The sequence below is a fragment of the Oncorhynchus mykiss genome, chromosome 5 (genome assembly GCF_057628025.1).
Source record: "Oncorhynchus mykiss isolate SJ-2025 chromosome 5, ASM5762802v1, whole genome shotgun sequence".
NCBI lineage: Eukaryota > Metazoa > Chordata > Actinopteri > Salmoniformes > Salmonidae > Oncorhynchus > Oncorhynchus mykiss.
Window position 1 is genome coordinate 57,532,701 of NC_143026.1, and position 16,560 is coordinate 57,549,260.

Consider the following 16,560-nt stretch of genomic DNA (forward strand, 5'->3'; position numbering starts at 1 on the left):
TTCATTTATATGCTGATGACACTCATGTACTCTATCGCTTCAACGGCTGACCAAGCATTATCACTATTGGAGACAGATTTTAAGATATTACAAGGGTCTTTTATACAGCTGATACTTGTTTTAAATGCAAAGAAAACACATTTTATGATTTTTAATATGTTCAAAAAGTTGGTTAAAAATACACTTGCACTTACGAGCTTAGATGGTTCTCGAATGAATCAGGTCTCTGCATTTAAATACTTAGGGATATGTTTGGATGATAAACAGTCTTTTAAAATGCATATTCACAAACTTTGTAAACAGCTAAAAATCAAGCTAGGCTTCCTCTATAGAAACAGGACATGCTTGTCCCCTACAAATAGAAGACAAATTGTGCAAGCTACTTTTATGTCTGTTATAGATTATGGGGATATTACCTACATGCATGCTACAGCATCAACACTTAAATCGCTGGATGCTACTTATCATTGCACACTTAGGTTTATTATGGGTGCTAGCTACAGAACTCACCACTGTGGTTTATATCAAAATGTGGTTTGGACTTCGTTGTCCGTGAGACGAGAACAACACGCTCTCGTGTTTGTCTATAAAGCACTTCTGAATAAGCTACCTTCTTATTTATCATCACTCATCAATATTAGAATTAGAATTCCTAAAACCGGGTCTCAAGCATGGATTACACTTGAGGGCCATGTGATTTCCACAGAGTTGGGTATGGCTGCCTTTTCCTGTTACACTCTTTGCCTATGGAATAGCCTGCAGACTAAACGTAAACTTGAGACTCTTGTCCCCCTTGCCCATTTAAAATGTTTATTGGAGGATTTTTATTTTTGTACTGCTTGTAACTGTTTCGGGTAATGCAAGTTCTTGTGCTGTTAGGGGAATAACCTGTGTGTAAATGTAATACTCTGCTGTTGTATTTTTTTGTGTTATCTGTGATAGTTTTGTTTAGTTTCTTAATCATTGCACCTAAACTGTATGTGTAAACATGTACATGCAGGGCCCAGCTGTAAAAGAGACCTCGGTCTCAGTCTGTGTTCCTTGTTGAAATAAAGGCCTAATAATAATACACCCAATGGACTGACTGGAAAGGTGATCCCTGCAATAAAAGCTAAGACGCTAATATGTGTGTAAACTCACAGTTGTGCTATGCGAGTGTCACTGAGTAGGCTGATACACCATTTCATGGGTGCAACAACCATAGGTTAGGCTGTTCAGTGCATATACTGTAAGTGTGCCCACAATACAATTCTAAAGTCTAAAACATCCACTGTCCGATTTCAACAGATTTTTACTTGTATTGTGTCAAATGAACTAATTATTGTATTTAGTTGAATTTATGTAACATTCCGACGTTGTTTAGCATTACGCAGTCCAAATATGGCATGATTCCACTATTCGTATCTGTTTGAATCACTTTCAAATGTGGACTTTTATTTTTAAGGCAAATCACTAATTCTTATCGTAGCTAGCGTCACACAGGTGTGTGTGCTTCACAGTGCTTGTCTTGCTGCTGCAACTTGACAGCTACTCCTCCGGAGGCGGTCACTCTAAACAAGTAAGTTATCTACCTTCTGAAGACATTTAGCTTCGACAATTGCGTGTGATGAAAATGGCAATATGATATTCTTACTGACATTTTAGTTGTGACTTTGTTTTTACTTTATTTCTTGCGCGAGTATTCACCACTTACATTTGGTGGGTGAGCTGTTTTGAGTCATTCGCAGGCTAGCTAGCGTTAGCCAAACCATTAGCATGGCTAGCTAGTTCTTTATACCTCCTCATTGGCTAGCACAGATAGCCAGCAGGCACGTCCTGTTGCCCAGTATGTGTGCTTTCACAAATGACGCTAACGTTATGTTGTGACTGCCCTGATTTTACATTCACGCTGCATGATATCTTAAGTGTTAAACTGTCATTTTCGCTAATACATCAAAATGTAACGTCGCTAGCTTGCAACCTCACAATTGTGGCATGCTTTTATACGAGGTACTTGCTAGCTTAATGGCTAGTTTATTAGTTTTGAGAGGCTAGCTAGCTAGTTATCTAACTTAGTATAGACGCTAACGTTAGCTTTAGCTCCTATTGATGAAGGTGTCTTATTCCCGGGGGCGTTTGTTTAGGTCCCCAACGCTTGCTCAAAACGTTGACATGCATCGCTTAAGGTACGGGTTTGGAAACACAAGGAACGTAGATAGCTATCTTTTAAAATCTACGAGAAATCACAAAAGGTTATTTAAATTACTACACCTTTTATAGGGTTAGTGTTCCCACACGGCCATATCTTCATGTTACTACAGCCCTTGTTTACAGGAGACCGAGCTGACCACCTGTGTTATCTATATGTGTCGAATACTCATACCAACCGTACTATTTGTGACCTAAATTGAGTATATAGTATGGATATAGTTAGTATGCCGAAAGTTCCCGGATGTCGTACTACATTCGCCAAAATACAAAGTATACAAGCAGTGGACACTATTTCTGTGCTTTTAGGGCCCATAATGCAATTCTTCAGAAAATAGGCGTGGCTTCACATCGTTTTCAGATTTGAAGAAATTCAGGAAAATATGCAGCCCAAGTCCAACGACAGTGAACAGTAATTCATTGCTTTATCTAATTATGACAAATGTTAAGAAAATGTTTTGCAATGTAATGACTTTTCAAATAAGTTACCTTACGCATTATGTTGGCTGACAATTTCTTAGCTACGCTCTCCTTACCACCCGTGTAGTAACTTAAACTCGCCCCATTCCGTACAAATGTGCGCAACGGTAACATTCAAATGAGGCTACAAAGAAAACTAATGGGACTGTAGCGACTGTGTTGACTTCAACATCGGGAGTGTGAACTAGGTTTCTATTCAAGCGTTGATTGACATGGTAATGGATCTATAGTATTGGAGAAAAGTTGAAAAAACGGACCCTCCGTTACATCTAGACGTGTCATGTCGTAACGTACAGCACGCATAAAGCAACTATTTCTGTCTTACAATCTCTTTCCACCAGGTGTAGCACTTCTCTCATCCTTTAAAAACAAGAAATGGACAGTAACCTAGTCATTTTTGCGTCGTCATTGCATGCGATCATCATTCTCAAAGCCTCTGTTTACTTCTATGATCACTTTAGCACCGCCTTAAAAACCCGATTCAAAATCGACACAAACCTTCAAATAGGTATGTAATGACACATTATATAAACTCTTTATAGTGTTTTATTTACATTTTAGAGGCGATAAGGTGATAAGTTGGACAGATCGAGTGAAAAAAAAGCTAATTTCCCACACGACATCTCTCCTTCTCACTATCACGCATTAGTTTCGTTTCCTCACCCGCCATTTTTAAAAAGACCCGACGGGGTTCATTGCCTGCTTGAATTATGCAGTAACGGGCAGTGTTTAGGTCATGTAATTGATTATGTTGGAAAGGGGAGAAATTGTGCTTTACAGTGGTATTGACGTTACATTTGATCTGGAAGTATTACGTTTTTGTGTCGCTAAAATAAGGGCAATTGTACAGACCAAGGCGATGTACGTGTTTGTGAGTTTACGTTATATCATTACTGCATTATGTACCGGTATGTTAGCCAGCTACCTAACGTTACTTGGCCACTGATGCATCAAACTGGCCAGTATATTAGCTATATGCTCTCTAACTACCCAACTTTTATTGACTTGATTATTCCCGTCATTCTTAGTTGAACTAAGTGGTATAGTCTTGCGTTCTCAATGGACATTCAGGTGTGTTCGTAAATTCACACGGGTTATCTACTGCGATTTCAGAGCACTCTCGTCTGAGAGTAGGTGTGCCAGAGCACAGAATAACTGATGTATTTATGAACACTCAACACCAGTTGAATATGGCTGTCTGTAAAACGGCGGCAAAAAACGTCATTAAATTGTTGCCAGCTGCACAGTTACGGTCACCAACACTCTGGATAACATGAAAACAGCCTAACCAGCTCTGCTATGCTGAGTAAAATGGTCAGAGTGAGGTGTTCTCTCATTTGTGTCTGGAAGTAACGTAAACCCACGTAAACTCGTACATCGCCCTGGTCCGTACAATTGCCCTTATTTTAGCGCCCCAAAACGTAATACTTCCAGATCAACTGTAATGTCAATACCATTGTAAAGCACAATTTCTCCCCTTTCCAACAGAATCAATTATATGACCTAAACGCTGCTATAATGTGTCATTACATACCTATTTGAAGGTTTGTGTTGAATTTGAATCGTTTTTTTTAAACGATAGTTAGCCAGTTGGCTTGTGACTGCCTGGCAGTGTGCGCTCTGAATGCTCCGAGAGCGAAACGGTCTGAATTTACAAACGAACAATCTGAAAATGCTCTGAATTTACGTACATCAAGAGCGCACTCTGGCACTCCAGATTGAATTTAATAACACACCTGAAGTCGTAAAATGTCTAGCTAGTAATTTGCCATGCTAACAAGCTAGTAGAGTTTGCATAGCAACAGCAATAACTTCTGGTAGACAAGTGAAGCGCAAGTACGCTCAACTGAAAGGATACTGTTAATTTAGAGTATACTAAAATAAACTAATAGTATGTAGTATATGCTCATTAAGTATGTAGTATACAGTATGTTAGTATGGGTATTCAAACAGAACTTATATCTTGCTCAGAACACCTGTGTATAACATTTAAGCATATCTGGGGAGGAAGAGTACACACAGAATATGGATCTGTGTAAATCTGGCACAGTAGCTAGCTAAGTGTATATTTTTGTATTTGTAAGGTTCTATCTCGCCGATATGAAAGATAAGGGGCATATGTTTCGAAAACCGTATTGCAAGCAATGATTGCCGTTCCCCTAAATGTTGAAACGCAGAATCGGAATTGTAGTTTACATGCAACCGTGGGTGAAACTAACAGCCGAAAACCTCTACTGAGATACTCATAAAACCTCCACACCTATACTTAGCTTAGTTTCACTGAAACTTCTAGACATTGATGGTAACTTTCTACATTGTCCGTCTGTCGTTTAGTAGCTAGCTCATGGGAGGAGAGTTGTCATACACAGCTGAGAATGCACTATAAACTGCAAAAACAGTCTGTAGTGTAGGCATGTCATTTTAAGATGACATTTATGAGATCATTTAATCCGAAGATAAACTAGGCCACCGTAGGTGCTGTATTTTAGACCTGAGTTGAACTCGGGTCTGGTAACATATACCCACCCACCTTGCAAGTAATTTGCCACCCTGTGCCTATGGTTGCTTGGCGACACTTTTCCCACATCCAAGCCTATATCCATCAACGGTAGACGGTCCTGATTAGGATGTCCTTGTTTTCATCACAGAGCAGTGCTCATGAAATAATAAATTCTATCCAAACCAAACATGGACTCCATGCTGTTCTCGCTTTGCACGCACACCGTTTTGTGTTTTACACCAGTTTGCCCTAGCTAATCAGCCTCGCAATATGGGCAGTGTGGCGTGTATGCGCGCAGACATTGACATCCATGTTTGTTTTTTATTTGGAGGGGGCAATCCAATTGTTAGCTTCTAACAATTGGATTTAGTTATTTCTTGTGCACTGCTCGCCGACGCAAACGAGGACCTCCTAATCAGAACAGTCTACAGATTACGTACATACCTTCCAATGTGGAACACATGGTGCTAAACAGGTAGTCATTTGCCTCATCCTTAACTAGAACTCTTCTCCAATGTTATGAGCTAAGACAGAATGTTACTGTATAAGAACTGTACTTACTGTTAACTGTATACATGAGGACGGCAAGCTCTATAGAGCTACCTCAGCACCCTGACTGTATCAGGTAGTGCAGTGCATACAACCTTATTTCACAAGTCTTAGTGACCTTATACCAGAATAACAAATACAGTAGTGGAGTTGTTTATTCTACTGAACATGAGACATTTAGCTACTGTACTGTAGGTTCACACTTCTGCAGCACCTGATGTGTTTGCATTTTAAAGGGGTACTTCGGGATTTTGGTAATGAAGCCCTTTATCTACTTCACCCAGAGTCAGATTAACTCATCAATACCGTTTTTATGTATCTGCATCCAGTATAAACAAAGTTGGAGGTAGTTTTGCAAGCCAATGCTAACTAGCATTAGCACAATGACTTGACGTCTATGGTATCTACTAGCATGCTAGTTAGCAGTTGCGTTAACGCTAGTTAGCTACTTAATTCTAACTGCATGCAGAGACAGACAAATGGTATAAATGAGTTCGTCTGACTCTGGGGAAGTAGAAAAAGGGCTTTATTGCCAACATCTTGAAGTAGCCCTTTAAATGTTAACCACAGTTGCAAAGTGCCTCTCTCACACACACACACAGGCAGACAACTCAAGTTTAGGCTTAAATGACATCACTTTGGTCAAGGGTTATAGTATAAAGTCATGAGCCAAGACTGAACAATGTTGTGCAAACCAGCTGAAAAGTTATTATTAGGGAGGTCTCAACATTATGTAGCTTAACCTACAACTAGAAATGGTACCCTAATATTCGTCTATTTTAAGTACATGGGCCTAGCAGCAGTAGTTTGCTATTCTTTGGAAGCAAAAACGCTGCTTGGAGAAAAGCTACATGCAGTGCTCAAATGCTTACGCACTCGGTCTACCCTCTTCCTTTCCTTCTGAGGTTTCTGTTTCTCACCCTGTTTTCTAGCTAGAAGATGCACTCTTAGTCAACTGATGTCAGGCAGGCCATGCAGAAGTGACAGACCTGTGTGTTCCCCACTTCACTGCAACTTATTTCCCAGAGGCAGGAAAGTTGCTGTCACCAGTTGCTGTAACCAAGCAGCAAGCCTCGCTCTCCACAGGAACTCCGGATGATGTCATAGCCCCGGGCTGTTGAGCTTTAGACAGACTTTACCCATCCTTAGATGAAGCTGATCCTAACTGTTATAGGTCTGTTTCTATTTTGCCCTGTTTATCAAAACTGTTGGAAGAAATTGTCAATAATCAACTGACTGGCTTTCTCGATGTCTATAGTATTCTCTTGGGTATGCAATCTGGTTTCCGCTCATGTTATGGATGTCACTTCAACCTTAAAGGTCCTCAATGATGTCACCATTGCCCTTGAGTCTAAGCAATATTGTGCTGCGATTTTTATTGACTTGGCCAAAGCTTTTGATATTGTAGACCATTCCATTCTTGTGGGCCGACTAAGGAGTATTGGGGTCTTTGGCCTGGTTTGCTAACTACCTCTCTCAAAGAGTGCATTGTATAAAGTCAGAACATCTGCTGTCTCAGCTACTGCCTATCACCAAGGGAGTACCCCAAGGCTCAATCCTAGGCCCCACGTGCTTCTCAATTTACATCAACAACATAGCTCAGGCAGCAGGAAGCTCTCCTCCATTTATACACATACATGTTATTCAATCATTGCACCCACACTGCTCGCGCGTGCAACGAGCGTCTGCGTTGCCTAGCTCTTAAATAGAAGTCAGTTCTATTTTAGTGCAAGTGCATGTCCTGCCTCTCCCATCTCCTCATTGGTTTATAGAAGCAGATACTCATGAACTGAGTTCGGTCGGTCGTCGTGGTAATACTATGAAAGTTAGATGCCAATTCCCATATAAAGTCCAAAGAAGAAAAAGCCTGGAAAGAGATGACTAGAAACCATTTGGTTGATCATTTTATGTGTGGATTAATTGTCAGAGTAGAGGACCTTGTGCATTTCAGCTAAAATAACAACTCAACATTTATATCCCAGGAAAAATTAACTAGCAACAGCAAGCTAGCTAAATAGGACAAATTAGCTAGCTAAATTACCACAAATGTTTAATGCTTTTTGACCTGTCCCCAAATTAATATAATTGGTTCAGAGTTTTCGATATTTCAACCTGCGTGATCGCGTTTGGTGTGGGGGGGGGGACAAAATCAATTTGTGCACGATGGTGTTTGGGTATGGTATTAGTGTCCAATACGCTTTCTCTACCCTTAACCTTGTTCTGAACACCTCCAAAACAAAGGTCATGGTTTGGTTAGAAGAATGCCCCTCTTCCCACAGGTGTTATTACTACCCCTGAGGGTTTAGAGCTTGAGGTAGTCACCTTGTACAAGTACTTGAGAGTATGGCTAGACGGTGCACTGTCCTTCTCTTATCAAAGCTGCAGGGTAAATCTAAACTTGGTTTCCTCTATCGTAATCGCTCCTCTTTCACCCCACCCCAGCTGCCAAACTAACCCTGATTCAGATGATCATCCTACCCATTCTAGATTACGGAGACATCATTTATAGATCGGCAGGTAAGGGTGCTCTCGAGCGGCTAGATGTTCTTTACCATTCTGACATCAGATTTGCCAGCAATGCTCCTTATAGGACACATCACTGCACTCTACTCCACTGTACTCTACTACTCTACTCCTCTGTAAAATGGTCATCTCTGTATACCCGTCACAAGACCCACTGGTCGATGCTTATTTATAAAGTCCTCTTAGGCCTCACTCCCTCATATCTAAGATATCTTCTGCTGCCCTCATCCTCCACATACAACACCCGTTCTGCCAGTCACATTCTGATAAAGATCCCCAAAGCACACACATCCCTGGGTCGCTCCTCTTTTCAGTTTGCTGCAGCTAGTGACTGGAACGAGCTGCAACAAACACTCAAACTGGACAGTTTTATCTCAATCTCTTCATTTAAAGACCCAATCATTGACACTTACTGACAGTTGTGGCTGCTTTGTGTGATGCATTGTTGTCTCTACCTTCTTGCCCTTTGTGCTGTTGTCTGTGCCCAATAATGTTTCTACCATGTTTTGTCCTGCTACCATGTTCTCATGTTGTGTTGCCTTGCTATATTGTTGTTTTAGGTCTCTCTTTATGTAGTGTTGTGTTGTCCCTCTTGTTGTGATGAGTGTTTTGTCCTATATTTTTTTTAACCTATTTTTAATCCCAGGCCCCCGTCCCCGCAAGAGGCCTTTTGGTATGCTGTCATTGTAAATAAGAATATGTTTTTAACTGACTTGCCTAGTTAAATAAAGGAAAAAATAAATCTATATATATATATATATATAGATATAGATATAGATATAGATATATATATATATCTATATCTATATCTATATCTATATCTATATCTATATCTATATATATATATATATATATATATATATATATATATATATATATATATATATATATATATATATATATATATATATATATATATATATATATATATATATATATATATATATATCACAACTGGATAGGGATGCAAGGCCAATGAAAAGTTGTTGCCCCACCTAAAAGGATTTAGACTTGCCTTGAATAACCTAGATGGATCAGCTCAATCGTTTTAGACAGAAGCCTAATAAAACCACCCATGGGCCAAATTTGTTAGGGAACGGTTTTGGTTTTATTTTGTTCTGATAACCAAAACCGAGTGAAATGTTTAGGCTAGATGACTAATCTTTGTATAATTTGTCCCTGTACTTGCAACTATGGCTGCCTAGCTCTATTAGTCATGTGCATTTGAAGCGTGGGCTATCATTGGATGATCTAGCTTACCTAATGATCAACACCTTAGCCTAAATGGGTGTAACCGATGAACGTTTTGGGTTTAGTGCTTCTTGTCTTATTGGGGCAGTACAAGGAGGCAGTTTCACCTGTAAGGCAGAAACTAAAAGGAAACCTCTGCCCACACAACCAGTTAGACTAGTTAAATGGCTCAAGTGTTGTCTTATGTGGTAAGGTCTATTGATGTCAATTGTTTTCACCACTCCCTAATGTAAGTATAGGTCTAAACTGTAGTGAACGATGTAAGATGGGTAGTTGGCCTACTGTAGCAAAGGCCTGGATTTGACCCTCTAGATAGCTTGTACTGTGTGTGCAGTAATGAATGTGTGAGTGAACTTGTGAAGCTGTTAGTTCAGGTAACCACACACAGACAAGTTTGAAACTAGGCCTACAGAGGAGGCCAACTGTCTAAAGGCGAGCCTAATATCATCAGGGCACTACGCAGACTTTCTTTACAAGGAGCACGTGTGTACCTAAGTAGAAACATTTGAAGCGCCCAAAAATAAATTTGGAACCACAATGAAAGATAGTTGAGGTAATAAAGCTAGAACACATCAATTTTCTAGGCGTACTGGTGCTCCTAAATTAACATTCCATATCGCGCAGAAAAATATTAAGGTGTGTAGACAGGATTGCACATACAATCCTGTCTTTTTAAAAATTGTGTAAGTGAGTAGCCTTGACAGATCATGTAAAAGTGACTTGTTTGCTAAAGCTTCCAGGGCAAAATGTAGGACTGGTCAATGGCAGTGCCAAAACCCTTTCACTTTCTATACTTGTGCTCAGCATAACAAGGGCAACACAGTCACAGATAAGAGACAGGCCTACAGGTTAAATTGCTTGTAACGGTTCCTAACATTTTATAAGAGTAAATCGAGTTGTCCTAACCTGTCACACTGCTGTAACAGTTGAGCACTGAATACCTACAGCATTTTGATATAGGTTAGGCCTCGTCAAATCTTTTAAAAATCTCGGTACTTTAATTGCATATAACTGGGAACATTCATCCTTTTACCCCTCTGCAGTTTTTAATGGATGTAATTGAATGAGTGTGATGGGAGCACATGACTCTGCAGCCACAGTTGTGTGTGTGTGTGTGTGTGTGTGTGTGTGTGTGTGTGTGAGCTCGCTGTTTCACTAGTAAGGGTTAAGGACCCAATCGCTTCACATAGGCTAGCTTATTCCACATGTTACACTTGGTTTGGCCTAGGTGGCTACTGGCTAGTAAACTTGTTAGCAAACAAGCAACCAAGTGGCTTCACTCTACCAGGCTATTAACAACTCCTGGCTGTCGCTGCGTCTGCTGAATTTCAAGGTAAATATGTCTTCAGAGTAAGGTCTTTGTATTAGAACAACACTGCTTTTCACTCAACAGGCACCGTAACAGGTCTTTGAGTTGAAAAACCAGCAAGGCCATGACTACAGTGTGAGACCACGGCTCGTATTCTTGATAAGCTTCATATGACATGTAATTGTTTTTATACATTAGGCTGTGTAAGGTTTCGGTTCAGCATTTCTCTAAAAGCCTATTCCTGCCTGGTCTTTGGAATTACTGTAAAGCAAGTTACAGACTTGAAATATATTTTTACTCCGTCAGTGCACTGTCTCTCGGCAACGTATTCCGATCATAACTCTTGTGGGCGATACCACTGATGCTCAGCCACAACATTGGTCACCCGAACCAGGTTTGATTTGATCTTGTCAAGATGTGAGTGTCAGGATAAACAACAAGGCTATGTTTATCCTACAGCTCTTGTAAGAGCCGAAAAAAACGATGCAGTCCTCAAACATGGAGTCATTATCCTCTACATCTTCAAAACAAAGTGAAGAGCCAAGGCCTGTTTTAGTTAAACTGATAGGCTTCCTTCAGTGAGTTTTGAGGTCAGCAAATGTTAGACCTAAGTGTAATTTGACTGCTGAATCGACAATATCTATTTCAGATATAGGGCTTTGAGGGACGGAAATGTCAGGCTTGGGTACTCTGTCAGCTTAGGCAGGATGCCCTCCACTCCAGTTTTAAATTAGGCCTTTCCCTAGGTGACTGGTGATTTGTGGGATGACTTGTCAAATTGACCCGTTCACTTTTAATATGATTCAGTGAGTCTCGTTTGATCTGTATTTCTAGCATCTTGGTTACTCCTGTAAGGTAATAATTGGAAATTCATTTGATAATGCTTCTTCACTGGATACTGTCATGATGTGACAAACTGAAGGTTACTCCCTTCTTAAATGCGTAATGTTAGACCTATGTAGGCTAGGCCTGGGCTATACGCTTTCTATACCATAATTACAATCCAACTGTACTGAAATGCATGTGTTGTGTTTCATTCAGGGCTGCAGCAGCAGGAGGCTGAGCAGAAGGGCACTGTGAGGTGAAGCAGCGGACAGAGGGGCAGAGCGCTGGCCCCTGGGGCTTCTGGCTAACCATGGACGACACCTCCTCTCTGGGCAAAGTGAGCGGCTCCACCGAATCCGTGGCCACTGTCACCAGCGAGGAGTTTGTGCTGGTGCAGCCGTCCGCCGGAGGATCCCCCTCGGGCTCAGAGGGCAAGCCCAGACTCAAGGTGGGCCTCCGCCACAACACTCACACACTTATCTATTCATTTGATCAGTCACACAGACAAAACATGGACACACACACACACACACATAATTATAGCAAAAGGATTACTTCTATTGATTATTCCTATATAATTAATTCTACTAGAAAGCAATTGTCTCTTCTGAAAGCCAGGCTAGTTCACACACTATTTTTATTTAATTGTTATTTAACTAGGCAAGTCAGTTAAGAACAAATTCTTATCTACATTGCCGGCCTACCAAAAGGCCTCCTGCGGGGACGGGTGCCTGGGATGGAAATAAATACAAAATAAAATATAGGACCAAACACACATCACAACAAGAGACAACACAACACTACATAAAGTGAGACCTAAGACAACAACATAGCAAGGCAGCACATGACAACACTGCATGGTAGCAACACAACATGGTAGCAGCACAAAACATGGTACAAACATTATTGGGCACAGTCAACAGCACAAACGTCAAGAAGGTTGAGAAAACAAACAAACAATCACACAAAGCAGCCACAACTCTGTGTCCATTATTGAGTCTTTGAAAAGTGAGATAAAACTGTCCAGTTTGAGTCTTTGTTGCAGCTCGTTCCAGTTGCTAGCTGCAGCTTATTGAAAAGAGGAGCGACCCAGGGATGTTTGTTTTGGAGACCTTTAACAGAATCTGACTGGCAGAATGGGTGTTGAGAATGAGGGCTCAGATGTGAGGCCTAAGGGTTTTTTATTAATAAGCATCAACCAGTGGGTCTTGCGATGGGTATACAGAGATGACCAGTTTACAGAGGAGTATACAGTGCAGTGATGTCCTATAAGCACAACATCCAGAGAGGGGCCAGCTGAGTATAAGACTGTATCATCTGCATATAAATGGATGAGAGCGCTTCCAACTGCCTGAGCTATGTTGTTGTAAATTGAGAAGAGTGTGGGGCCTAGGATTGAGCCTTGGGGTATTTCCTTGGTGACAGGCAGTGGCTGAGACGGCATACACTACACAGGGTTTCACCTCTCAATTCCTTCCTTTCCTCAGATGTCCTGCAATGGGAACGAACAGCTGGAGAGAGCCATGGAGGAGGTGCTGGATGACGACGTGGTGAAAGAGGAGATTAGTGGAGGAGAAGTAGCAGAGGAGAGAACAGAGGCTTTTCAGGAGTCATTGACCTCCATAGCCCCTGGTCCACAGACACGACCCCAGGGCTTTGCGCTGGACCCAACACCTGCAGGTACTGTCGGCACTACACCTCTCACCCCTTAGGGCAATGAATCAGTCTGTGATCTATGGAAAAGTTAACGCATGAGCATCTCAATGGACAGAATCAGACATGCCATATCAATATATCTATATAGATTGTTTAAAAAAAAGAAGAAAAATGTCTCATACTCTGCTCAAAAAAATAAAGGGAACACTTAAACAACACAATGTAACTCCAAGTCAATCACACTTCTGTGAAATCAAACTGTCCACTTAGGAAGCAACACTGATTGACAAGACATTTCACATGCTGTTGTGAAAATGGAATAGACAACAGGTGGAAATTATAGGCAATTAGCAAGACACCCCCAATAAAGGAGTGGTTCTGCAGGTGGTGACCACAGACCACTTCTCAGTTTCTATGCTTCCTGGCTGATGTTTTGGTCACTTTTGAATGCTGGCGGTGCTTTCACTCTAGTGGTAGCATGAGACGGAGTCTACAACCTACACAAGTGGCTCAGGTAGTGCAGCTCATCCAGGATGGCACATCAATGCGAGCTGTGGCAAGAAGGTTTGCTGTGTCTGTCAGCGTAGTGTCCAGAGCAAATTTGATTTGATTTTTGCGACTGCTCTTGAAGAAACTTTCAAAGTTCTTGAAATGTTCTGGATTGACTGACCTTCGTGTCTTAAAGTAATGATGGACTATCATTTCTCTTTTTGCCAAGTATGGCTATCTTCTGTATACCACCCCTACCTTTTCACACACAACTGATTGGCTCAAACGCATTAAGAAGGAAAGAAATTCCACAAATGAACTTTTAACAAGGGACACCTGTTAATCAAAATGCATTCCAGGTGACTACCTCATGAAGCTGGTTGAGAGAATGCCAAGAGTGTGCAAAGCTGTCATCAAGGCAAAGTGTGGCTATTTGAATAATCTCAAATATAAAGTATATTTTGATTTGTTTCACACTTATTTGGATACTACACGATTCCATATGTGTTATTTCATAGTTTTGTTGACTTCATTACTATTCCACAATGTAGAAAATAAGTAAAAGGGAAAAACCTTGAATGAGTAGTTCAGTCCAAATTTTGACTGGTACTGTATAGGCTTTTGCTGGCTGCTCTGGTGACCTCAATGTCGAATAACATTTTATCATAGCTACATGATTTGAAGAATAGTTTCACATGCTTTATGTGCAGTAGGTAAAATCAGTAGAAAAGATACACAATGTCATCTTATCATCAATTGTTACTTAGTAGTATCATAGTGTACTGTACTGGCCATACAGACAAGTAGAGGTCAACGTGCACTGGTACTGTGTCACAGGGCTGGCTAACCAAAACACAACCCATCTACAGCAACAGGCTATAAAATACAGTTGCATTGTTATAAGATGCATGTCGTGTATCTATTTGAGAACAAATTCTCTTCTTCAGTCCAACCTGGTGGTGTGCAAGTCAGCAGTGCATTTCCAGGTGCTGCTGTTCTGTCCTCATTGTTTCACATCCTGTTGTTGAGTGAGAAAGCACAGGTTAGACATGACTTCCTCTTTCCACAAGTGGCTTCCTCAGCTACAGAGGACTAGCATTGTGGTTTGTCCTCTGTACAAAAGTACTTTGTTTTAGTTTTCACTGTTATTTTGTTACATTAACATTTTACATACATGGTACTTTTAAACACAGTATGACATAACATAAATATAGATTTTTGATATAACACATTAAACATTATATTAGATGTGACAGATTGGGGGAGGAGTGGCCATATATGTAAAATCAAATTTCATTGCGTTCAATCTCTAAATATTTCGTGTTCCCAAGAAATTTGAGGTCCTGGTTGTAGATGTGTCCATAAACCAGAACACATTTATATGTTGCTGGGATTTACTGCCCCCCTGCTGCCATGGCGGGTGCTATATCTGAGTGTTTTAAAGCCTTTTCTGTCCTCGGAGTTTGTCATTTTAGGGGATTTGAATCTGGATTAGTTATCCCTGCCCTCAGATCAATTTAACCTCTTAAATGTAGATTTACGTGTAAATAGACCTACCCAACAGTAACCGGTATTCATGTGTAATTACATGATTCTGACATGCCAAAACTTGGTATACCTCTGGTAGATTATGAGGAAATTATCAGAAGATGGATAGGAGTTAGTTCACAAGATCAAGCACACACAAAATAAAAATGTTATATTTTGAAAGTCATCTTTCATTGACCAGATATACGTGAATTATTGATGACTAGAGCTGGAAATACATGAAATGGCTTCCACAACATGTGAACAACATCAGGAAAAAAAATGGAATTGATAGACCTAACAACTAGAAATGGGCAGATGTTTTAGTAAGTGGTGTCAGATGTGGTCACGGGATGTTGCCAAGTGACCCTAAACCTCTCCAAAGTGGTATATGTCTGTAAATTAGGTCATTTCAGTGCTATTACATATTATATCAATCCCTAAATGCTATTTGTTAAGTTTAAAAACACAATTTATACCATATCAACCTTACTAAAACATTGTGGTGGTGTTATGGGGTATGTGGTTAGAGCATTGGGCCTGTAACCAAAAGGTTGCTAGATTGAATCCCGAGCTGACAAGGTAAACAAACATCTGTCGTTCTTCCCCTGAACAAGGCAATTAACCCACTGTTCCTAGGCCGTCATTGTAAATAACAATTTGTTCTTAACCCCCTTGCCTAGTTAAATAAAGGTAAAATAAAAAAATCCAGGGTACATTCAAGTGTCGTTTCACTGGATGTGCCTAAAAGATATTGTTCACTAAATAAATACATTTCTACAACACCAACTTCTCTCAAAACATTGTGGCGGTGTCGGGGGACATGCAGGGGATATCCATGTGTTTTTTTCAACCTCCAAGGTTCCTGGACATTTAGCCTAGGCATATCCAATGTATTGGTCCCCTGTTTACAAAGAACATATAAAAGCAACATTATATATACATACATACATACATGCATACATACATGCATACATACATACACTAACTACCACTCAAAAGTTTGGGGGGCACTTAGAAATGTCCTTGTTACAATAACATCAAAGTACAGTGTAGACATTGTTATTGTTGTAAATGACTTGTTGCTGGAAATATCAGATTTAAAAAAAAAATGGAATATCTACATAGGTGTACAGAGGCCCATTATCAGCAACCATCACTCCTGTGTTCCAATGGCATGTTGTGTTTGCTAATCCAAGTTTATCATTTTAAAAGGCAAATTGATCATTAGAAAATACTTTTGCAATCATGTTAGCACAGCTGA

The 16,560-nt window shown here is 40.4% G+C and overlaps 1 protein-coding gene across 7 annotated transcripts in view; it reads left to right on the top strand.

The window, feature by feature from the left end:
* The first annotated feature begins 1,172 nt into the window (after positions 1–1,172).
* Positions 1,173–16,560, top strand: part of rabgap1l (RAB GTPase activating protein 1-like) — a 164,956-nt gene continuing 149,568 nt past the window's right edge. For 3 of the 7 annotated variants that reach the window (XM_036977902.2, XM_036977904.2, XM_036977903.2), the window contains exons 1-3: positions 1,173–1,558; positions 11,841–12,072; positions 13,112–13,304. In XM_036977902.2, coding sequence (XP_036833797.2) covers positions 11,935–12,072; positions 13,112–13,304 — 331 coding nt within the window. In that variant the 5' untranslated portion in view covers positions 1,173–1,558; positions 11,841–11,934. Of the gene's footprint in view, positions 1,559–8,158; positions 8,234–10,674; positions 10,824–11,840; positions 12,073–13,111; positions 13,305–16,560 lie in introns of those variants that run through there. The other 4 variants (XM_090235302.1, XM_090235304.1, XM_090235303.1 and 1 more) reach the window with 2 other exon arrangements.